The sequence below is a fragment of the Astatotilapia calliptera genome, chromosome 11, assembly GCF_900246225.1.
Source record: "Astatotilapia calliptera chromosome 11, fAstCal1.2, whole genome shotgun sequence".
NCBI classification, from domain to species: domain Eukaryota; kingdom Metazoa; phylum Chordata; class Actinopteri; order Cichliformes; family Cichlidae; genus Astatotilapia; species Astatotilapia calliptera.
In genome coordinates this window covers 32,945,200-32,970,523 of record NC_039312.1, presented here as the reverse complement: position 1 = coordinate 32,970,523, position 25,324 = coordinate 32,945,200, and the positions used below count along the sequence as shown (strand labels likewise).

General features: G+C 39.6%; 1 protein-coding gene across 1 annotated transcript; it reads right to left on the bottom strand.

Annotated features, from left to right (window-relative positions):
- Positions 1-1,304: 1,304 nt before the first annotated feature.
- smg5 (SMG5 nonsense mediated mRNA decay factor) lies at positions 1,305-23,543 on the bottom strand. The gene is made up of 22 exons (XM_026185744.1): positions 23,051-23,543; positions 22,527-22,625; positions 18,397-18,520; positions 17,613-17,769; positions 16,660-16,749; positions 15,940-16,029; positions 15,013-15,091; positions 14,804-14,929; positions 13,492-13,560; positions 12,222-12,451; positions 11,797-11,934; positions 10,114-11,028; positions 9,811-9,980; positions 9,646-9,721; positions 8,927-9,102; positions 7,752-7,910; positions 7,506-7,565; positions 6,326-6,485; positions 3,967-4,057; positions 3,818-3,892; positions 3,592-3,730; positions 1,305-2,665 (listed from the first exon to the last, which is right to left on the bottom strand). Exons 1-22 carry the CDS (start codon positions 23,113-23,115, stop codon positions 2,582-2,584), a joined length of 3,372 nt encoding a protein of 1,123 aa, XP_026041529.1. The 5' UTR covers positions 23,116-23,543; the 3' UTR covers positions 1,305-2,581.
- Positions 23,544-25,324: the final 1,781 nt, after the last annotated feature.

Genomic DNA, 25,324 nt, shown 5'->3' with positions numbered 1-25,324 from the left:
CACCGATGCCAGCCGCCTGCTGCTGGGGTGGCACTGGCTCTGCTGCCAGGGGATTGGTTATTCTGTGTGCTCGGTCAGTGGTGGGCACTGGGCCTGGGACAGAGAAGAACACAAGAGATGGAAGAAAGAAGAGAACGAATGGCACATGGAGACCTAGTTTGAGAGAGGCCTTGGATAGATTTGCAGAGTTGAGAAGGTTTGGGTCACTCAGGTTCGCTGCAGGGATTTTAGATCTGGAATTTGAGTCTTTGTGTTAAAGTCAGACTCCTACTCAAGTGCAAAAGCTTTAGCATCAAAATATTGTCAAAGTACCTAAAGATCTTAACTATTGATTCACTGTATATCACACTTTTATGTTGCAGCTGGAGTTTTATCTACACTGCTCAACAAATCATGGGAACATCACAGCACAATACAAAGTCAGTTACACTTCAAGGATAGCAGTGATTCCACATCACCTGCTTTGGTGCAAATCAAAGTGTCAACAACAGCAAAACTTGCATACCAGCTTCAGGTTTGAACCTGCCCCAGACATCACGAGCAACGGGTGAATCTGACTGAAAAAAGGAGGACACCACACCTCGTAGGGTAGCCACTCTGAAGCCATACTTTAAATCATTCTGCTTTATAATTCAATTTAAAAAAAAGGGGGCATAATTTATAAAAATTAACATAATATGGTGTTAAATAAGGTTTGAAACTGGTGACAAACTGTTGACCTATCAGAGTGCTCATAAATTGAATAAAAAGTCATTTTCCTAGAGACAATTTGGTTTCTCTTTAAAACAAAACAGTTAATCAAAGTGTTTTTTAAACCACCATCTGTAAAGGAAGTTAATTGAGGAAACAGGTGCTGGTGGATGATTGTGTAGCTTTAACAAAATATAAGTATTGTATCCTTCACAACTGCTGATATTACAGTTACTTTCCAGGCATGTAAAATCCTGAGTTTCACAAACCTGTATGCTGGGTTTTTGCTTCCAAGAAGCCTTTAAATTCGTGGAACCGGTATCCCAAACTAAAACCAGAGTCCTGGATTGTATTTCATGTCTCACAAGTATGTGAAAACAGCTCCACTCCCACACAACCCCAGTGCAGCCCTGTGCTGTTTTTTTTTTTTTTTATCTAAAAGGCTGTTTAAGAAACCTCCCTTCCCAGCTGCAGGGGACAGAGCTGTCTTCACAGTTTTCGGGTCACGAGGTTTCTGCTTCTCGCCTATTTGACTTATCACTCTAGTGATCTGGTGAAAACAAAAGGTGACATAGGGTCACAGGGGACTGATAAGAAGAAAGAGGTCAACATCGTTGAGAGTTTCTTTTTATTGTTCAATGCATGGCCACACACATATACTGGTTTTCTTTTGCACAGTGCAAGATGGGACAGTCACTATGGAAATGGTGATGTAGATGGGGTACATTTTAGGAGTTTACAGGGGTCCCACCTTCCTCAGGGAAAAGCCAGCTAGCTCCTCTTTTCTTAGCCTCCACAACGACTAGCTACAACATGAGGCCAATCGGCTTCTAGCTACCCTCCTCACACTAACGTTACACCTCGATAAATAGATTCTAGGCTCCTTTTAATTTTCAGAACTGAAGGTTTGTTTACTTGATCCACGCACGACAGCAACCCCTTTCTTTTCCCTTAAACATTCTTGCATATATCATTCAGATTTAGCTTAGAAAAAGCAAAATAAACAACATCATTTGGGTACAAAAATAAAATCCAAATTAAAACCTTTAACAGGGCAACGCCTGTCATGTGTTTTTTTTTTCCTTTTCTCATAATGAGATAGCACAATACATAAGTCACTGGTCACAAAAGTACACTGCAAATAAAGAAAAACAAAACCCCAAAAAAAAGCCACATAGGAAAGAAACCGCTCGCAGAGAAGTCTTCCTCAACCCTTCCTAGAGGCTGACGAGCTACGAGATGAGGGCTGGAAGCCTCGAGCGTCAGGTGAACAGAGCACGTTTTCTCTGTCTCGAAGCTGTCGTCATACAGCCTTGACTTTACAAAAAACACAGCCCCACCAGACTCGCACATTCTTGACCCTGCTTCTCAAATACAGACTGAAGGGAAAGGGAAAAAAGGGAACGGAAATCCAAACCACTGCTCTAAATATCTATATGGATTCAGCTTGAATGTGTTTGTGTGCTCGCCGTTTCTCTCAACACGTATGTACTCGTTTGCTAACATATACAGTGTATTCCTGGTTAGGGAGTGAACCAGGGGCACTTAAAATTGTGTAGCGTCATCCCGCCATTTCCTCACCCCGACCACTAGGGGTCACTCTTTATGTTTAGGATTAGGAGTGGGAGATCTGCTGTTTCTTATAGCGTCGTTTCGCCCGCCTTTCTCTTTTTCTAGTTACTTTTAAAAAAAAATTTTTTTAACTCCACTATTCACTTTTCCAACCCTCTAAGCTTTTTAACTCCTCGATCCAGCTTTCTTTTGAGTTGTTTTTTTTGCCTTTGGAGACGCAGATACACACAGAGCAAAAGAGTGGGAGAAAGAGAGAGGGAGCAAGTGTTGTGATCGATCAGCTGTTCGCAGCGCCGACAGCTGCTCCCCTTTTGACCTCTCAGCCAATCTCCTTCCACTGACGGTAGAACTCCACGATGTTCTTCGGCTCCATGCCTGCTGAGCCAGCCGTCTGGATCGCCGCCTGGTGGAGACAAACGAGGCACGAAGATAAAAACAAAGTATTTCTCAAATTTGTACATTTTTAAGCTCAGTAGGCAGAACTTGTCCACAGTCTGCAAGCGGTGATAAAACTTGTCACCTTCTCAGACCAAAAATAAACTTCACCCACAGACCCAGTGAGTTAAACACACTCTTGCAAGAGTTTTTCCCCTAAATGTTTGCTTCAAATATGCTGAACCCTTCACTTCTCATTTTAGTATTGCCCAGACTGAGGTAACATCCTATGGGCTTCCTGGATGCAGACTTTTTAATGCATTTCTTTACGTTATCATTTTTTTATGTTCTTTTTCTATTTTTTGTTCAGCTTTTGGTTTTCCTTTGTTTCCTGCACCACCTCTGCTCCATCTGTTAGCAGTGGTAGATGAGGTGAATGTGGGATGGTGGCTTTGAGGTCAAACTTTCCAGACATTTGTAGCAGATGCAACTATAGTATAAATCTTAGGTGACTTCCTTCTCGAATTACCGCATTCACAAGACTTTCAGAAAACTTGACCTTTGACTTGAGGTTGAGTTCACTGAGATTCAAATACATCCGAGATCTTTAGCAGATACACCTTTGGTATCAATTTGAAGCTCCTATGTCATTCTCGAGTTAACGCAATCACAAATGCCGCGTGCCTGCCCACAGAGGTGACGACAATAGCCTTTTATGGCTGAGCGGTAAAAATTACAACCAAGTCAGACTCCTTTGAAGCAGAAATATTTGAAAATTAGGAGTGACTCAAGATTTTTGCACAGTGCTGTACCTTGGAAAATACTGATCCGTGTTTAACAGTGATGAACACGAAGCAGTGAAGACGGCACTGAAGCCAAAAGAGCAGAAACTAAAGGTGGGAAAGCTCCTGAGTGCTCGTGTCTGTGAGATAAAACATACAGCGAGTTACTGACCTTCATCGCTGCTGACCGAGAGCAAAGCTCCTCTACTTCATGGCCTGTAAGAATGGTCACCATACCAGCTGTATCTTCATCTCCGTTGCTCTGGGAGACTGTTAGCTGACGGCAACTATCCACCATCTTGTACAGATGCCTAGAAACAAGAAAACTGGGTCAGTCAAGCTGGAAGTCATATTCACGGGAACAAATAAGGCGTCAGCAGAAGGGAAGTAGAGCTTACCAGGCTTCGATGTCCTGCCGCTTCAGCTTATCTCTCTCAAAACTTCGACCCGACTCCTTCTGGCAGCGGATGTATCTACAGAGGAAGAAAGAAATACGATTTAAAGAGAGTTTTTATTGAGAAATGTTTCATCTCACAACTTAACCCACCTGTTGCCTTTACGAAATTCAGACTCCAGGAAGCGGATTCCATCCCTCGCACCAGCATTTTCCTTCTTTAACCTGTCAAGTCCATCAATCACTAAAAGAAAAGGGGAGTCCAGATTAAACACCTGGGCAAACAGCAACTCCAGCGCTCAGAAGGTCTGGAGCTTGATTCTGACTCGTACGCTTTGAGCAGACGGCGAATCATAAATGAAGCTAGAACTGAGCTCATTTAATTGTTGTTGTATTTTGTCTCTCTGCGAGTCAGTGAACAGCGACGGGGAGTGCACGGGGGTGGTGCCAGGGGAATAATGTGCCGGCCAGAGATGATTTACTCCACGTGGAATGCAGGTATGCACCCAAACCAATCAGTGACTGGGTCACCCCAAACTGGCACATGTGACCGACTGCTGCTGTCTAGTGTCATTAGTCAGGAAGCAGCTCGGTACACACTAAATAAACCAGAGCTGTCATAACCACTAGTGAGGATTTTTTTTTTTTTTTTAGGGCAACAAATAATTATAAAAGAATCAATTTCCTGTTAATAATCAGTTAATTGTTTTAGGCTAGAAGAAGTTATAAAATAGTGAAGATTGCTTGTAATGTTCAAGCGCCTCAAAAATAACAAGACCGGTGACCCAGGTGATTGATATATGCATTTTTTTTCTTTTTTTCTTCTTTTTCTGCCCATTCTGTTGGTTTTTGGTTTTTGCCCTTCTCCCCCGCCCCTCTTCTCAGCTGTTTCTCTTTCCCTCTTTCTCCCAGTCAAGTCTGTCCCATATTCAGTAAGTGAAAATAAAATAAACAATAAAAGGTGAATCAAATGGACCATTATGGCAAGGCTGGGATGGTCAATTTGGTAAAGTAAATCCGTTGGGCATCTTTCTTTGCCTTTAGACAACAATTCTGATGGCAAAAGAGCCAAACGGGACAGGCAAAAAAACCAAAAAACAAACAAACAAGACAAACCAGCAAATACTGATTTTAGAAGTTGTTTGAAATCTTAAATTGATTTTCACGGTGACTGATAATAGATTTATCAGTTTGTTTCAGCACCACTCATTCCTTTCACAATCTGTGTTACGTTACATGTTACAGCCTGGCTCTAAATTTATGTATTTATCACCTCAAAATTCTACATACAACATCCCATAATGACAAAGTGAAAAAGGTTTGCTTCATGTTGTTGCACACAGTGGCCTTTCTGTACAAAGTCTGTATGGGGAAATAAAAACTCGCCTCCATCTGTGACAAACTCGCCCACAAAAGGGGAAAAAAAGCAACAAGACTGTGTTGAAAATATGTTTAACCTCACTTAGTAAAGAAAGAAAAAAGAAAGAAGAAGAAAGAAAGAAGTGAGGCTTCATTTCCTAAAACTTAAATACATGTTTGCTTATAGAAAAACATGAACACACATCGACTTCTAAGTAAGGTAACACAGACTCTTCGTCTTCACCAACATGTGGATCAGTCGTGTTTATGAGCACAGTCACTATCACAGGCCCGTTTCTGAGCCACGAAAAATCCTCCTCTTAACTTTTGGACTTGATTAACTTTATTAATAACCAATTTAAACTTGCATGTTTGTGCCAATCAGGATTTTCTGCAGGTGTCACCAATATATAGTTTTAAATATGTATTTTCTGCCTAAAAATATTACATTAATACCAAAATATAAAAAGGGATCAGTTCTTTCCTGTATTCCCAGCCGTATGCAGGAATAATTTCCAATAATAACAATAAGAATAACTGAAATGAAAACAATCTAAAGCCATAAGAGAAACAGAAAATGGACGACTAGACTATTTTTAGTTAATTAGTTTTTGTTAAAATCTACGTTTGCCTGTTATCACATTTGAGATACTGACAAAGTCTGGGAAATTAACACTCAAAATACCTACAGCAGGTGAGGGAAAATATTTAAGACTTTGTTTATCGGTACAGAAAAAAAGGTTTCAACTCTTTCCCCCGTAAACACGACATCTGACAACCTTTTTGCTTTGGAAGCCTGAAAACTGGCAGAAACTGTTCAGTTCAGAAAAGAGAAACTAGGATTACCCCTACGAGGGATCTGAGAAGGAAAGCGTTAAGACAACCTGGTATTTTTCCTGCATAATCTTGGCCTCGGGTCCAATTCTAGCGGTGAGTAACATTGTGCGAATTTATGGAGAGGCTTTTAAGACTTATTTTTTTATAAAGGGTTAGGTTCAGACTGATATTTTGCTCTGTCATCCTATAAAGCACAATCACTGAACAAGAGAAAGATCCCTGTAAATCCATTAATCCCCACCACCTATGTGGGGAAATGGTACAAACAGCGGCTGTGTACCGCTGTTCCAGACAAAAGATGCCACAGTGCACTGACCTGTTCGTGGGATGATGATGATAAAGCAACCGCTACCAGCCAGCTGCCGGATGAGGTTCAGATGCTGGCACAGAGCAGCTGTGTCTGGCACCAGGTAGGGAGACATGGATGACTGGGCTTTAGGCTGCTGAAGGCTGCCCTCTAGCTGTGACACCTCCAACTGCAAGGAGAGGACAGAAGAAAGGAACCCAACTCGTTATGATCTCTAATTAAATTAAGAAGCGTGTAGATTTTATTTTAACATGTATTGTAGTCAGTGATGGATGCTTGTAGTCTAATAAACAATGTCACTCCTTGCAAACTTTCTCTTCTCAAGATTTCTCCAATAAATTTTATGAACATTTTGTCACAGCTGATAAAAGATAATTACATTCTGATGACACTGGTGCACATGGCATTCGATATACTACATAATGTATTTACTATTGCTGCATGTCTCCCCCCGCCCCCTGTTGGTTACCTGTATATCACTAAGCTCTGTGGTCTGGCCTTACAAACTGGAAGCTACCAAACGTGAGCAGGAGGTTGTCTCTCATGGTCTCTCCTGCCTTCAGTTTGTTTTTGTATGATTTAGAGTCATTTCTGATGGACTCAGTGGTCATATTTTCACAACTTTATTTCTATTAGATTTAGATCTAATGTTTGTTTACGGCAGACACAGGAAATCTGCAGCGGAGTGGTCGGAGTTGCTTCCTTTCTTCTTGTTAACTTTGGCCGGCCAATCAGGCTCATGTTTTATGTTAATGGTGGATTATTGTTAATTACAGCTGTTTTTTTCTTGGTTATCAACACTCTGGTTGATTATGTTGACCCTCTTTTGCAGTAAACCTTTCAGAACACTTTGTGTGTTTTTTTTCATCACTAAAGAGGGAGGCTGTTCTCATATCCAGCACTTCTTAGAGACGCACACATTCTCTTTGAGCAGGTCCTATGATGCATAAGCAGCAGCAATACTCTCACTTGCAGACAGTTGTTTTTTAACCTAAAATGAAAACTTATTGATTAAACCAATCATTAACCAATTAGTAAACATCACCATTTCATGATTTGTTAATTGTAAAGAAACTATAATTAACTATATTTATAATACCATAATTAGTCATCAATTTACCGTGTATTAGGGATTGTTATAAAGCGATAACAACACAAAGAGTCAGGGGACAGTAACTAAAATAAAAACCTGTAGTCGAAGCTGGGCCATGTCCCTCATTAATCGATTACGACGAGCCTCCTCTTCAGCCTGGACAAACAAAAACAAACAAACAAAGAAAACGGGGTCAATATGTAAAAAAAAAACAAAAACAAAAAACATGTTGGGTTCCAGGTCATTATATATTTATTTTATAGGTCATAATAGAAAAACACGTACACAACACCACAGGTTTTTTAAAATTTTAAACTGTGTAATGACTAAAATGTCAATCACCATGCGAAACTGGGCCTTGGCCTGCTGCACCAGATTATCCTGTTTGGACTGACTAACGCTGGTGAAGATGCCCGCCTCTGGGTTAAAGTGCAGCACGTTGCCTTGGAGACTTGTCAGGAAGTGGCCGAAGCTGCGAATACAACACACTCGTACCACACACTGAAAGAAACACAAAGACAAAAAAAAACAAAACTTTAATGACGCAAAGATTTAGAACTGAGGTTATCTGATTACACATTTAGACTTCACAGGAGTTTTACTCAAATATTTCCATCTCATTAAATAACTTATTTTGGTTCATCACACTCACACACACACACACACACACACACACACACACACACACACGTCCTCGATTCAAATCAACAGTCCAAAGTCTGGAAGTATTTAGGTCAGTATTACATGACACTATTTTTCTGTTAATCAACTATTAAGTAATGCTTTCAGCTCTAATTTCAATTACTGAGCTAATTTCATTAAATGTGTAAATCTTCTAAAATTAAACTCTTATTGCATTTTAAGTGATTAATAAAACCGAATCATGTTTTTGTCTGTATTTATTGTTTTTGTTTGTCTACATTTATTTTTGCAATCTTATGTTGCAATCTTTGTACACTGTACAATGACCATCCCCGCTGAATCTTTGTCTGTGATCTATGATGCATGGCTGCTCCCCTTGGTGGCGTAGTACATTGATCATGTTGATCATGATAACAGCAGGATGACATAACAACAAGCAAATAATCTGTGCTGCAACACCTCAAACTAGAATTTCTTCTTTGTTTTCTTAAATCCATTTCATATGTTGTTTTTTTCCTACAACATGTGTGGGTATTGTGTTGATTTTATGTTGTGCTCTCATTGGCTGGTTTGACAGACACAGGTCAAGGGAGCAGTTACATTGTCAGATGGTAATTCTGGATTTCTCATATTGTCTGAATTTTGTCCCTTTACAACATTTTGAACTTCTCTTTGTAGGACTGTTGTTTGGAGTCACGGCCAAAGATATCAACACCATTCTTTCACATGTGCCATCTTTTTCCCACAATAACCAAAATTTCAGTGTTTACCCAGCTCAAGACAATAAATCAGAGACAGACAATTTCCTTTTGTGCCTTCCAGTGTTTTAGCCTGCACTTAATATGATGTGCATGTATGAGTCTGAGTGCCTGTACCTCTTGTAGGGGACTGAGGGAGGGGTTGCGCCGAGAAAAGTCAAGGCGGCGGTGGGCTACACCGAGAGCAGGCAGGTGTCGCAGAGCCAGATCCTCAGGCAGCAGCAGACTCTGGACCAAATCCGGTCGCTCACACTCATTTAACAACTCTGTCACTTCAGCGTTCAGACTGAGCTCTGCAGCAAGAACACACAAATACAAATTAGTACCGTAAATGTAGACTCAGAGCACACTCACCAGAGTGTTAAAGTCACACAGGGAGATAACTATTCAGTGCGAGAGCTGAGCGTTACACAGTATTGTCAGTAAAGTGAGTGTACAGTACAGGGATGAGATCACAGCTCAGATGTAAGCACAACAAGAAAAATCACCTAATTGCATTGAAAATAATGTGTTGTTTTAATAACATGTTTCACCGTGGTGACACACTCACAACACACCATTTGTTTTACTGCTTTACATCTCCTGAGCAACCAAGTGTTATTTGGTTTGTGTTTCCAAGAAATAATAATAATAAAGTTCAGCTTGAGAAAAAGTCATTTAAGAGATAATTAGGCTAAGAATAAAGAAATACTCTTGAATGAGGCTCAGAGTGAATAGTAATATCTATAAGATCTAGATTTTAATCTTTAAGGACACAGGAGGAAAAAAATGCCAGAACCTGACTGCCGTTGAGACAAGCAGAAATCTCTGTGCAGTGCAGTCAACCAGTAACTCACCAGCCTCGAGCAGCTTGCTGCCATCTGGTAGCAGGTTCAGCAGCACAGACAGTCGGTTCCACAGGCTTTGGGAACTCTGCAGAGAACACAGATGATCAGTTTGTGAAATACAATCCTGAAAAGCCAGCATTTCGTAAACAAAGCAGGAAAAATCTGTCACCTCACCTGCGCACACATGAGGATAATATCGGTATTTGTCCGTAGCCAGTCAAGAAACACCTTAACAACCTGGATTAACCCCTGATTGGTCATAATCTCCAGTTTCTCTAAGAGGGTTTTTTCACTATGTACTGACTCAGTGCTGTGTTGACTTCCTTCCGAATCAGAGTCCAAGTCTGGTGAATTAGGAAAAATGAGCCAAAAGACAAGCTTGATTAGAACACTGTGAACCCTCTGTGATCAGATGACTGAGCATCATAAAGGGAACACTGATTTTATGTTTTATATAAAACTAATGTTAAACATTACCATTTTCACTGGTTCCATTGGCAGTACCAGGGTTCATTTCACAGGGGGAATCTCCAGGAGGAGGAGGAGGAGGAGGAGGAGTCTCTTGGGAGGGGGGAGCTGAGCTGTCAGTAGGGGTTGGAATACTCGGGGAAGACGAAGCATGAGGCCTTAAAAGCATGTTACTGAATGTTGGCGCCAGGCGAAAGCATCTCTTAGCCTGGAAGAGCTGAGAAGACATGGCCTGCAGGTTACTGCTAATGCTGGAGTCACTGGACATGAGAGGCCCATTGGTGGTCGGAGGGGTGTCGGTGGTATCCCTCTCTCCTGCGTCTTCCTTTGGTTGGTCCTCATCTTCATCATCCTGGTGCTCCCGGGCGTGACCCTCTGAGTTTTCCGTGTCCTCTATGTCTTCTAGGTCTGAGCGAGACTCTTGACTGTTCATGTCTGAATCAGTTTCTACATCAAATGCTGTTCCTCCTTCCTCCTCCTCCTCAGAGCCGCTTCCCCAGCTGCCCTCCTCGCCCAAGGCATCTCTCTTGGGCTCCTTCTTCACAGATGACGAGTTGACTGGCGTTCCTGTTGTGGTCCCACCTGTTGAATCAGCACGGACCCCTCTTTCTTCATCGTCATCTTCTTCTTCTTCACTCTCGAAGCCTTCGCTCAAGTCACTTTCATCCTCTCCGTGACCGTCTTTGCGAGCACAGCGGCGACGGCGGAGTCGAGAAAGGCGGCTGTACTTCTTCTTCTGCCTCTGCTTCTCTTCGTTCATCTTGCGTTGTTCTTCTATGCTGCTGTGCTTGTTGGCTGCAACCCTTTCAGAGCCATCTTCATCCTTATCCTCCTCATCCTCTTGCTCCAGGGAACCATTTTGCAAAGGCCTTTCACCAGAGGGATCTGTCGGTGCAGCTGTCAGATCCTTCATGTCCAGATCGTCTAGATAGAGATAAAAACTGCATCTTAATTTCATTCAAGTTCTTTGAGGATGTTTCTCTGGAAAAAAAGAATTACTTTCAACTATATATTTCACTAAACAGTATGTTCAGTATCATTTTGAAACTTCTCCATCTGCCTTTTATGGCTGAGGGGTGTAAGGGTTTACCATTATAAATAAAAACTAAGACAATGTCTTAGGCATTAGGGCAGGATATCTGTTAGCACCTTCTTTATTTATAGCGTGTGATTAAAATAAGATGCAAAGACACGACTTCCTTCCTTTTCTTGGAGTTCTGTTATGTGCATAGTGTCAGTAGTTTTCATCACTTTATAACTGTTTGTTTCTGTCCTACTTTGTGCTGACATATACTGTGTCTGTTAACATGGGCAAATTCTCCATAATGCTGTCCTTATTTAGGTTTTTTAGTTTAGACTCTCAACATTAAAAAGGCTGAATAGTGCCAATGAGCTCCATTAAAGTTATACCCAACATTCATTGTTGGAACGGGGTGTGCGCACAAGCAACAAGGAGAGTACAAGGATGCAAACCCTGGTATGGTTTTAAAGAGTCAGGTTAAGTAACACATCATCATCATCATATATCGACACAGTCTCCAATGCATCTTAAAAAGTCCACATACTCATATAGCCAACAGTTCTTGATACTGTGCTGGTTTATGATGGTTTTTAATAGCTAAGAAATAGCTTGCAGGTGCATTTTTATGCCTTTTTCCCAACATACAGGAAAAGAATACATTTCTCTTTCACCTGCAGCGTCAGTCTGAAGTGGAGGCACCTGACTCTCTGCTTCTTCCAGTTCAGCCTGAAGCCGGATGTTGACGTGGTTTACAAGGTGGGAGAAGAGGGCCAGAGTGAATGCTATGGATGCACTGTACTGCTTTGAACCTAAGGACAAAATACACAGAAACACTTAAATAAACACAAGAAAGATTTACTTCTATACCTCTAAAGTTCCAAGTAATTCAGTGCTTTAATAACTAAAACAAATTGAAAATGGTCTGTTTTGACAACAAAGGCTCAGGGTCGAAATTTCATTTTGGGAGCGAACACATCACACGTGCTCTGATTCATAGAGGACGTACTGAAAACTTTTTGTTCACTTGTGGTGACGTAATGAAAAATGAATGAACAAATGAATTTCTTAGAACAGCTTAAATTACACAACCACCTACCTCCTCTCTTAAGGCTGTGCACTACCATCAGACATGTGACCACCATTTTGAAGATTAGGTTGTCAGGCAGCACAGGATAGGAGCTGTCACTGTGCTGCTGCTGCTCCTCCTCTTCCTCGCTAGGGGTGTGGTGAGCACCGCCATGTGTTGGCGGTGGCAGGTAGAACATCACCAAGTTGAAGTCTTCCAGCACCGACTGGCAGAGTGAAGTCAGCTCCGTTTCCATCAGGCTACATAAACCACACAAAATAAAGACTTACTGTAGAAACACGGTAAATGCACTTCAACAATTTAAAACTTCCAAGGATAACATTGATGGTATGTGAAAATATAGTTGTGGACACTGGTTGTACTTTGTGTACATACATTTGCAATCAAAAGTAGCTTTTATGCAAATATACAGTCTCTAAGAAAACAAACACCTCAAGAAGAAGATTTTATTACAGTAATATAATATTCATAGTTCCACTCTGGGTGTAACAGCCTATAGTTGCTCAAAACATATCAACAGATTACAGCATGAAATGGAAAACACACTTATATTTGACATTTAAATGATCTGTGCCACACTTTTGTTGACCATTTCCAAGAACAGTTGGGTGGCACATCACTATGAACTATGGGGTGGTTGCCTCCTTTCCTTTCATATTGGATGGTTCAGAGCATGCTCTGCTATAAAAGGCTGAAGCTCCTTTTCTTAGCACTTAGAAAATCTGAACAGCTCTGATTACGACCACTACACAGATACTTCCAGGTCATTTCAGTAAATTCCTTCCTAAGCAAAACTATCTGACCACTCATAGTGGAACAACAACAAGTGACAAGAACTCAAACTTTTAAAAGGTGATTTTTAAAATAGTTTGTTTGCGTTTTGTTTGACCAGTCTTAAACATGCCACTTAATTACCTAAATTTACTAGAAATAAAAGCAAATTTAAAATCTTTTTTTCCTTTATTTTAATTTTAGACCTGGCCCAGACAGACCCTGCAGTAATCCTACAACTACATTTTACTCTTAGCCTGGAATCCAACAGATCTGTTTTCAAACTTTAGAATGTTAAATATTTAACTTGACTACCACGTCAGAGGGAAGACGCTATAAACAGATTTGTTAAATATTTACTACATATGAATGTAAAAAGCCTTTATCTGGCATAAACTGAAAGATAAACTGGTTAAGCATTAAAATACACAAAACCAAATGATTTATTTCCACTGTGGACTTTGATTCTAAAACAGTGTGGGTGCAGAGTCACAACACAAACACAAACCTGTTCTTGGGCTGCAGCAGGCTCTGCAGATACATGAAGCTCACCAGGAGCCGCTTAATGTCTTTCGACCTGCAAAAAAGGCCACAGCAAAAATGATCAACTACAGAGTATTAAACACAATAAAAGATCCATTCACTACTTCTATGTTTTGATAAAGAAAAATAAAATGAAATAAAAGCATTTTAAAATGAAAACATCAGTGGTTTTAGAAACATCTGACCTATGACCTCAGCAAAAACAGGAACATGGAAGAGAACATACATACTTTGTTTAATTTTAAATATGGTCATATTGTTTATTTTGTAAAATGTTCATATTGTCTATTCTTATTTAATTCACTTAATGTACAGAATTCTCCTGCTTGCTGCTTACATGCTACTACTGCACATTCACCTAATGTATATAATATATAATATTCTTCTCTCCCCCTTTTGCACAAGTCGAGGAGCGTGTCAGGTTACATTTCACTGCGTGTTATACTTGTATAACTGTGCATGTGACGAATAAAGAATCTTGAATACAAACTTCCAGCAATGTCATTAACAACACCTGTTCACAATATTGACAATATATTCAGCTCCACGCTTTTTAGATTTTGACTCTTACGTGAAAACACAGAGGGATTTAATATAGTACAAGCTGCTTACTGGTCATTTATGTACATGGAATAAGAACAACATTGTTCTCTGTCCAGGTGGGAAAACAATCTTAATCTTGTTTCCCCTCTTACTACCCCGCACCTACTCATTTTAAAACATTGTTCATTTTGTCTATATTTGTCTTTTATTCCAACTGATGCCTGTTACTTTTGTTTCTTCAACAATCTAATTTACCCAGTGGAATCATCAATCATTTAATATCATCTGGAGGGAGATGCTGCTTTATTTCACCAGTGGTTAGAGCGCATACGTGATTGAGACAGAGTGCACATAAGCTGTTAATTAAGTGAAGCCCCAGTAGTCAACTGGGACTGGATTTAAATTACTCTGATGTAAGCAGACTGAAGTCAACATGTTTTACTATAGATACATTGTAAGCAAGCCAGTGAAGGCCATTAATAACACAAACACACACACACACACACACACACACACACACACACACACACAGAAAGAGGAAAAATTCCAACCAAGAAAAGTAAATTTACCAAAATTGACAAATTCCAGAGGGAAAATGTTTAGTACTACCACAGTAATAACACACTTCATAGACCACAATGACCCTTAAATAGTGTGTAAAACACTGCATGAAGTGTGACTGACTAGCTTTGTTGTAACCCAGCTTTAAAAGGTAGCCCGTGAATGTGCATCACCTTTGTCGAGAGGGAGACAACTTCTTCATTTCCTGTTTCTTTACTTGATGATACATCTTGGCAGCTTTGTCAAACAGGCGCTTCAGGTTGCCGTAGGCGCCCTCAAAGGGGGCATCTGATTGAATGCTGAGCACAGATTACATCTGTTAAGACTTACAACTATACGAGAGAAGTTAAAAACACTGCAAACGTATATAAACATGGCTCACCAGCGTAGGTAGTAGTAAGTTGCTTCAACATTGTAGAACTTGCTCCCTGCCAGTGTGCCCAGTTGGTTAAAAGGCATTCCTGTTGGCAGATAACCAACACAAACCAAGTCAGCATTTATTTTTGAGTTAGTACCCAGAAAACCATGGGGTAATGCTACATTTGTTAAAAAAAGAAATTGTAAGTTTCTCAAATAATATTGTAATATAACCCAAAAAATCATTTGAAAAGAACAAGCGTATGTAGGTTTTTATGAAATATCCCAATATCTTTCAACACTAAAAAGTATGAATACAGCTGCATTTAATGTGAACAATGTCTATATAGAGAGGTGGTGGGAGGACATGTTCATAGCAAGTAAGTGATATTTACAGATGTCTTATTGTTTGTCAACTACAAGAAACAACAATTAACAGTTGTTCTCACAAGTATACTGACCACAAATCTTATTTTCCTGAATGAACTTAATGGTTCTTTTTGTATTAGTAGTATCAGTAAGTTTATAATTGTTGTTGTTGTTGTGTACATAAAGAATCCAGTTAAATCAGTTTATCTACAGGCCTTTAAACAAACAAAAACAAAGCAGGAAAATGTTCAGCCGATGCACAATGCTAAGCTTCCCAATTTAACTAAAAAGGTGTTTATGCGCTCCATTTTGACAATAAACACACAAAAGTGTATTGACCTTCTGCGAAAGCGAGTAAGCACATTTCACAATTCTATACTTACAATATAAAAAAGAAAAACAAACAACCAAACCAAAACAACAACAACACTAAACTGGATTTAACATCGGTGTTGTTCTGGCAAGAAAAATAAAACTTTTAAATCACCCCACGTCCCTTCCATGCTGTGTAAGACCACGGGTATGGCAATACAGTACTGTTTGAAAAAACAAACAAACCAAACCCTACATTCTCATCACTCACCTACGTGTGGCATAACTGACAATGCCTGATGGTAAAACCTCTCCGCCAGCTGCTCAGCCTCCACTCCTGCAAGCTCGTTTTGGTAGCGCGCTGAGGAGAAAATGATTTTAAACATCACAGTTAAAGTAAGAAAAAAAAATGCAAATCTATATGATTACAGCATTGTGGCTGAAAAGGTGAAGACTGAAATTGATTATTTCAGAAATGTGCACAAACACAAAGACCTGGAATGGCTTCAGACAAACATGAGAAAAAAAACAAACAAAAACAGCTACAAAGTGAAACATCCTTCATTTTAATGCTACAGCATTCTCACAGTCTTACAAGGATGCTGGACTATCATAAACCAAACAGCTTGAAAACAGTGCCTCTAATAGAATCATGGATCACTGGTCATCCAGTATGAATTTCTTAATTTACAATTTTTACAGGTTTTAGGTTTTAGTCCAATATATTTAATGTGCTTTAAAGTTAATCAGTAATTTTGAAGGGAAATAGGTCATATGTTCTCACTGCAGGAGTCAAAGGTTAAGTGGTGCAGACATTTTTGACCCATACCTGTGGTTCACATAAGTCTAAACCAACCAAACAGCCTTCAGCCAGCTATACTATATAACCAAGACAAATTTTCCCACGCTGAATGACACTTGTTCTGTCTCACACCTCTGCAAGCCCGACAGATAGTTGAATTAATTACATATTCTATTATCTTATTATTACCTAGATCTCCAAGGTAGACCAGACAGCGATGACAGGCCATCTGTGCCCACTCCATCTCCTTGGGGGTGGCTGACACTGGTTTCTTTCGCCCTGTTGGGAACAATTACACAACACTTTTTTTTTTTTAAATCCATCCAATCCTTTTATCCAAAATGACTTTGACTTATGTAACAACACAGCAAGCTTAAATTCCAACACAGCAACAGGGTAGCACAGAGTCCAAATAAAAGAGCCGGGACCAGATACTCTTGAAGCATCTCTAACGTTAACATTCAAAACTAGTTTTGTTTAAGTTGGATAAGAAGAGGTGATTTACTCGGTAGCCAGGGGCTGGGTTGTGGCATCTTTGCAGTGTTTTTTCACAAAAATAAGAAATATCTTAAGAGTCAAAAACAAGTACTTTTACAGAACAGACTATAAACCATCACCTTGCAGGAACATAAAACCTCTCTGGCTGTATTTCCCTGACAACAGGACTGTACAATTACAGTAACAAAAAACCCCAAAAACCTATATTAATGATTATCCATAATCATGAATATTTAATGTGATTAGTCTTTACGATTTCTGTCTTGGGCTTTTTAGTCTTCGTTTTTGACAGTAGAGTAGTCAGGAGTCCTTACCTTCACTACTGATTATTTGTTCAGTGAGTCTAAACTGCATTTAAATATCAGTAGCAAATGAGGTCAGAGTTTCTAGTTTCTAGTACAGGTAATGTATTACATAGATTAACTATCAATAAAGTTTCAACTATCTTCATCAAGTTTCAAGTTTTTCCACAAGGACACCAGCTATACTGTCTACAGCAGACATTTACACTTTAAAAGAAGTGTTGTTGTTACAAATAACTCAGTTTTATTCAAGGGTGGTTTAAGGATCCTGAAACAGAAAGACAATTCATTTTATTTTTATGCCTTCATCTGAGAGTGTGAGAATGTGCTGGCTCATCTAACCTATCAGTGGATCTGTCACGTGGGTCCAGTCAATGCAATCCTGCAGCTCCAGCTGGTAATGTGACTGGATGTAGAGCAGCAGGTGTTGGTAGAAACCCACGCCGGCTATCAGGTGAGTTCTGTAGGCACACTCCAGAGCACTGCGACTGTGGATGTGCTGCAGTGAAAGAAAACCCAAATCAAAAGAGAAGTGAGGACTTTAGAGAAAGGAACAGTACACCAATGAGGGTGATCTGCATCAAAATAACAGGCAACTTAAAAAAGAAAATATAACTAATGTAAAATAGACAAGATTACAACTGGCAACTGTGTCGTGTTGTTATAAAGTTGAGTTTCAAGAAGATTTTAAATGTATAAAATAAATGTTTTATAATCCAACGATGCTCATATTAAACCAGCGTTAACCTGCAATAAAGGGTACGCAGGTTTAAAAGCTGAAATTGGCTGTGAACATGACACCAAGATTTCATCACCACAAACTAATTCAAGTATTGACACTATAAATATAGCATTTATTTCGTGTAGTCACCATGTCTGCAGTTTTATAGTGCTATGACAATGAACCAAAACAATAAAGTTGCAGACTGGACTGCTGAAAATGAATGCTTATTGTGAAATTATTATTCTCCTAAACGCTTTTGTGGTCACTGGCATGAATATAAAATAAATTGGAGAGTTCACCTTTTAAGTAAAAGCTGGATTAGCCAGGTAGCAACAGAAAACAAATGCGGTCAGTTTAATATATGCAGCAAGGCCATTTTTCCACAGCTGCAGGGACATTTACCTTCTTGTTGGTCTTGATAACCTGAATGACTTCATAGTAAACCTTTCTCCACAGCAGCTCCTCGGCCTTGCGGCCATAGTCCACTGGATGCAGAAACATCAGTTTCACACAAAGTTCCCTCAGCCTGAAAACAGAAAAAAAGATGCACATGTGCAATGAGAAGACAGCTGGGTTAAAGGACCAATTATTTAAGTGTTTTCACACAAGTTCTGGACCACTGTTGGGTGCATCAGGTTCAGACACTGGTCAGAGTAGTACTTCCGTACATTTAATCCACAGTAAGTGAGACTATTGTAAATGTGATCTCCTGAGGTGAGAGTGCAGCCTCAGTGGAGCATGCAGAAGGCAGGAAAGCTGCTCACTAGCTGTGAATTTGCCAGATTACTACCTGCTCTATTCACAAAAAAAAAAACAAAAAAAAAACTGGACACTATGCCAAAAGTTGTAATAAAAAGCTGACAGATTATTGACCGTTTCAACTGTCACATTTGAAATCTCACATCCATCTGTGTTGGGTAGCACCTAGACAACTGCACGTGTGAAAACGGCTTTAATTTCACATGAAGTGTAGGGCCCATCAAGGACAGAAATGACTGCATATTGACAACCTTGTCGTGCAGCAGCTTAATAACATTGAGCTGCTTTCATTTTTGAGCATATTTAGACTTTTCTTGACAGATGAGTGCAAATAGTAGGCAGGAAAGTAGGAAGAGAGTGAGGGAGAATGAATTGCAACAACTGGTCAGACCAAACTCAAACCCAAGCCCCTGCAGTAATGACTTAATTGCATTAAGCAAGTACTTAATGCAACTTTATAAATTTGAGATCCCCACAAGCAAGAAAATCTGCTGCTTGTCTAAAACATGTTTTTTCTTGATGACAATGAAATTTTACATACATCCAGCTGCCAGCCAGATAAAATGCATTTAAATAAAACCAACCTTTGTGAAATTTATTTGTGGAAACTGTTTTAGAATGGGATTAAATCAACCTCAATGTTGCATCTGCATGGTCATTAAGGAGGCTGTAGCTTGTAATTCTGTTACTCTAATAAGTGTTTCTATTATTTCATGCACCACATGTAATAAGAGGAAGCTGAATAACAGAAACATGTGTATAATGAAGTACAGTTGGACAGCTGAACATAACATCTGTGACCTCAGCATTCCTATTGGACTGCATATTTCGGTTTTATCCCAAAGTCAGAAACAAGCCTTGAGGTTTCTGACTGGTTGGAGGCCCATTGTATTAACACGACAGTACGTGTCCTACAGGGAAAAAACACAAACAAAATATCAGAAGTGACTTGTGTGACTCATTGGGTCTGATTCAGAAGTTGTTCACAAGAATTTTGTGAAATCTCAGATCTTGTGTGCGGCAAATGACACAATTATGTTAATACTTTAGGCAAGTACATGCTGCATTTCTCTCATTTTATAAAGATGTTTATCAGTGCTTGGTTTTTCATACACTTTAACATCAGAAAAGAACATCAACATGAGCTAATGCTACCAATGACAAATTGCTGGACAGAAAGTCTCATGAATAAATTACTTGTGAATTTAGGTTCTTAAATATGAACATGTTCTGATTTATGTTGTCTTCTTTGACAGTAAACTGAAAGCAATGTTTGGGTTAAGGTCAGACAAAGAATAACACTGGAAGATGTTACCTGCCACGTTAGAAACTTGTACTGAAAAAAAAAAAAGAAGTCATTTTATCCTTTCTAATCATTTTCTGAAACTAATTGACGCAGCAGTGTTTGTTTGTTCTTTAAGTATAAACAAACTGCTTAGTATAGCAGTACAAATGTCCATCTATACCTTAAAAGTACAGCATTGTTCGGTACCAGTCACATTCTTCCATATTTTGATTCTCGTGTCTTCAAGAGTAGGTATGAAATTCGAGAACCATTCCCAGTAGTTTAATTCCTTGGAATCGTTAATCTCATTGCCTATCAATCAGCTGATTTCAGGAACTGTGGCGCAGCCTGCAGTGTGGATATGGACCTTACCTTTAATATTATTGCACAAAGGACGAGAGTGCAACAGTAAAGTGCAAACTGCATGCACAACATTTGATATGACCAAAATCTCATATCCCGATATAAGACATCTATCGTTCCGATAACGATATAAATCACAAAAATTTAACATTTTCTGTAAATTCTGTGAATCTCGGGCAGCTCGACTTGCGTGAAGTGTTTCCAATTTTTAGACATAAGTTGTAACAGCCGCCGTTTTCTTTGTGAGTATTTATTACACAGTGTGCTGCGGCAAAAAGCCTGTTCTATCGTTTGAGTCTAAGGTTTATTTTTTAGCACCTGACGGCTCTTTTTTGCTTCTCATCTGTAAATACTCTGCATACTCTTTCACGTGATTCCGTTTATTTTGAAAAGTCTCAACAAGATCTTGAGCTTTATTGTGAAAGGTTTATGTGGAAAATAAACAAGTGGACACACGATGGTTTTAAAGTCGTTGTTGCTAATGACAACGCATAAAAACAGACGCTTGTCTGTCAGTCGTGTGGTTATATAAGAGAAAGAGAACTTTAAGAAATTAATATAGCCACTACAGTGACCATCAAAACGATGAAAAATATTGCCGTAAACTGTTTATTTTGCGACACCGTGAAACAAACGATAGACGTTTTTATGTCGTCATCCGATATATATCGTTATATCGCACAGCCCAAAGCCAGACCCTGAACTTCAACAGGTAACAAACCAATAAGATGTCATGATGCAGACTCCGTCCCTATCGGTTTATGTTTCTAAAATAGAATCACTGTGGCAATAACTCTGAAGTCTCTTAATGTCAGCTTTGTGTTCTTACCTAAATACTAAGAGAAAAAAAATCATAAATGTGTCCTCATTAGGACAGGGGTTTTTGTTTGTGTTTGGGACTGTGGTCTAAGGTTTACATTGTTAAACAGTAACTATTAGGCAATGGGTTTCAGGTCATTTTACCGAAAAACATGAAAGTAATGTAATGAGTAGTATGCATCATTACTGTTAAGAAAATGTTCTGTAACATGTGGAATACATCACTTTTTTGGAGTAACAACCCTGATACTGATCACAACAAAGAGGGGGGATACCTCCAACAAGCACAAACATTTGACCCACAGCATGCAATTAATTTGCAGAATGTGCTGTCTTTGATATGCTGCTTAGAAAAGCTGGTTACTTCCAAAGTGGAGCCAATGAGAATCGACAAGAGAACTGGTAAGGAATCGAACTGATAAGTGATATTGATAATGAAATTGGAATTGCAAATCAATTCCCATCCCTATTCAAGAGTAGCTTTGCATGATTAACAGTACACTTGTTAACTGGGCTTTGGTGAAGTCCCTCATTTCATTCACTGTTTGAAACCAGCAGTTTTTGCCCCTCTCCTTTTAAAGCCTGTGTCGCAACAGAAGGTTTAAACATGGAACAGGTACCAAATTTGACAGATAGCAAAAGCAGAATGAATAAAATTCCACTTGAATCAATTATTAAAATAGCGCCTGGTTGATTTTATAGTCCAACTAATTTACTGGTTTGTTTACTGGCTTCACTGGTAGTCCTCTAGGCCTGTCTAGTTATAGCTTGACAAAACTCCCAGAGCAATCAGAGCAGGATGAGATAACATTTCCCTTATCTTGCTGACTGTTTAGACACCCATCATTATTCCGCCTCCTCAGATAACTTTCCAACTTCCTCTTATTGGTTTTGAGCTTTCTGCCCACAACATCCAGTATACAAATAACAACCATAGTCCTGCTCAAGCTGCATGACCAGTGAGGCTTGCTTTTCATCTTTGCCTGGACAAGGAAAAAAAACAAAAATCAAACTAAACTAAAAAAAAAAACAACAACTCCAGCTTAGACTTTGAGATAAAGCCACAGTCAGTGTTTGCAGATGGTCATGCTGGAAATATTAGAAAATAAACATCTGAACTAAATTTAGAAACTAGGAAATGTATGCTCACTGAGATGCTGCATTTACCGCATGTCAGGCATGACAGAGCCTCAATACACACCTGACAGCTAGCAAGACTAGTCAGGACTGAGACTGCATGCAGGCAGTGAGGTTTAAGTCAAATTACAGCCGCCTTCACACAAGCTCCCGAGACACTCGTACTTACTTGTTGCGAAGGCTGATGTTCTCCGGCTTGAAGACTTCTCTGTAGGACGATTTGCTGCCGATGATGACATCTAGCTTGTGCACAGTCTCCACCACAGCCCTGTCGGCATGTTAGGCAACACATAGCATCAGCACGATGACAACGCTGTTAGCCAAATTGCCACAAAATAAGCGTCAGGTGGAAACAGAACAAACGTCGGAATAAACATTGCAAGCAGTCGGGTTAACAGCCCGAGACCTTTCTGTTTCACTTCTCTGTAACAAAGACACGGATGACAAATGCTACCGTGCTCATTAGCCAAGACAAGTTGAAGAGAATGAAGCGCTTCCCATCAAATTTAGCTGATGCTACAAAGAAAAGGTATACGGGAGTGCTGGTTTACTCACTGTGGTGATAAGTTAGAGGATAGCTGGGCTTTCTCTAGTAGTAGCAAGTACTGTCTGACTATTGCTAAGCTAGCCAGCTCAATTAACATTCAATTAGCACCTCGGTTAGCTTTGGCAAAAACGGCCTCGTCAAGGTACCTGTAGAGTCGCTTGATGAGAAGGACTTTGGCCTCTGGCTCACTGTCCTGTCCGGGTCCGCTCATATTAGCGCTTAGCCAGATGTTTGATCACACGCTCCAGCGTTCAACTCCTGTTTCCTTCACCCGTTCCGACGCACGGCTGTCACGACTCCGCGGACTTCTTCCCCGGCAGCGACAACTAGCCAGCTAGTGCTAGCTATAAAGGCAGCGTTAGCGTCCCTCCTCTTCCCTCCGAGTCTCTTTCGTTTCTTTTGTCCTTTGGCAAAACCCCCTCTACCCATCCGTTCTGAAAACCGGGTAGAAGGGGGTGCCCAGTAATTTACGCTGTTCCTGGTCAGCTAAAACGCTCCGGTATGCCGCTTGTGTCGTTCCCCATTCCAGCCATTGCTACGAAGGCAGCCATTATTCCTATCAGGCATTGACCGCCTGAATACCGCGAGAGCACGCAACATACTCACGAGATTACGGAAAAGAGTTGCCAGATAGTCTACAAACCCTCCCTTTAAGAAAATCAGGAGTTCCAAAAGAAAGAAAGAAAAACATATTATGCAGTTTAGGAATAAGATGCATTTACACTTCAAACAAACACTGTACAGCCAGAAAACACTGAAGATAACATCTGATTGATTCATCTGATTCATACTATTGGAGCCACGTTCCTACTACCCTCTGTAAGGGATTTCCGATTGTTTTTGTAAACTGAAGAATACCTTTTATTTTTTTACATATAAATTGTGTAATACAGAACAGAGTCAGACACTTCACGTGAGAAGTCAGAAAAAAAATTAATTATAAAAACATATAAAAAAAAGAAGCTCAAGTTTTTTTGTTTGTGTAGCCACCTGTGAGGATGTTTCCTGGTAATACACAGATAACTTTGGCACATCTAAATTTAATATATATATTTTTTCATTCACTTGTAGAGTTTAATTTCAACAAGGGCACACAGGGTATCCAGGGTATCCAGTCCCTAAATATTTTTATATTTAGGGACTGGATACTAAAGTATAGTCTGTCTAAAGTACAAAAATGTATTAATTCGTTTTTCTGCTCTGAAAAAAACAAAACCCCTTTTGAGTCTTTATATTGATTATTAACATTGAGTCTCAATTGCCCAGCATTGCATTAACGTTTTCAACCAAATGACTTCAAACTTTTTTCAAATATTTCTGAAAGACCAAATACAGTAACACACTCTCAGTGGTTTACTAGCAACAAATAGATATACATACCTTCAGTCTTGTGTCACAGCTGCTTATCCAAATTTCATCCCAATGATGCTCTGCTGCACTGAGATCTGGTGACTCGACGCCATCTGAGTACCGCGTTTTTCGATCTTCTGTTGTCTAATTTTGATGAGTCTGTGCAAAACGTAGCCTCAGTTCCCTGTTCTTAGCTGCCGCATGTAGTCCATCTGCTTCAAGGTTGGATGTGTTTTGCTTTCAGAGATGCTCTTCTGCATAGCTTGTTTGTAACTAGTGGTTATTTGAGTTACTGTTACCTTCTTATCAGCTGTAAGCCCTGAAAATGGCCATGCTGGAAAATCCCAGTACATCAACAATGTCTGAAATACTCACACCCGCCCATCTGACATCAAGAACCATGCCACGTTCAGTCCTCTTGAACTTGTTCAAACTTGACAGGCTGTCTTGACCATGTCTGCATGTCTAAATGATTTGAGTTGCTGCTGATGTGAAAGGCTGATTAGATATTTGGGTTACTGTGATGGGCAGTGAAACAGACGTACCTAATAAAGTGGTTGCTGAATGTATAGCGTGACTTCACTGGACTAAACAGTAATTGGTCCTATGTTCTCAGACTGTATTTTTTTCTGATGCTTTTCTTCATTTCATCAGTTTTGTAAAAAAAAAACAAAAAAAAAACACACACTTTACATTTCATTTTTGTTTCTGAAACGTTTTAATTCATTCATTAGAGCTGAAGTGATTGGCTGATTATTCGTGTTCTGACAAATGTGAAAATGTTTTTGATTGTTGGAGTGTATTTTGCACAGGTGAGTCCGTGTTATGAAAAATGCCCTAACTGTTCTGAGTGGTGGGAAAGACCTTTCTGCTGTGAGAATTGTGCCAAATCGATTGAATAAAAACTGTAACATGTAATCACTAAAATACAAAAATCATCTGAAACCACAACACAGACTACACACACAGTTTTTATGAATACGCTCAGAAGTGTGTGGTCATAGGACAATGTGATCTATCTTCCACTCTGATTATTATAGGACAGTTTGGTAATTTCCATTACCAGAAAA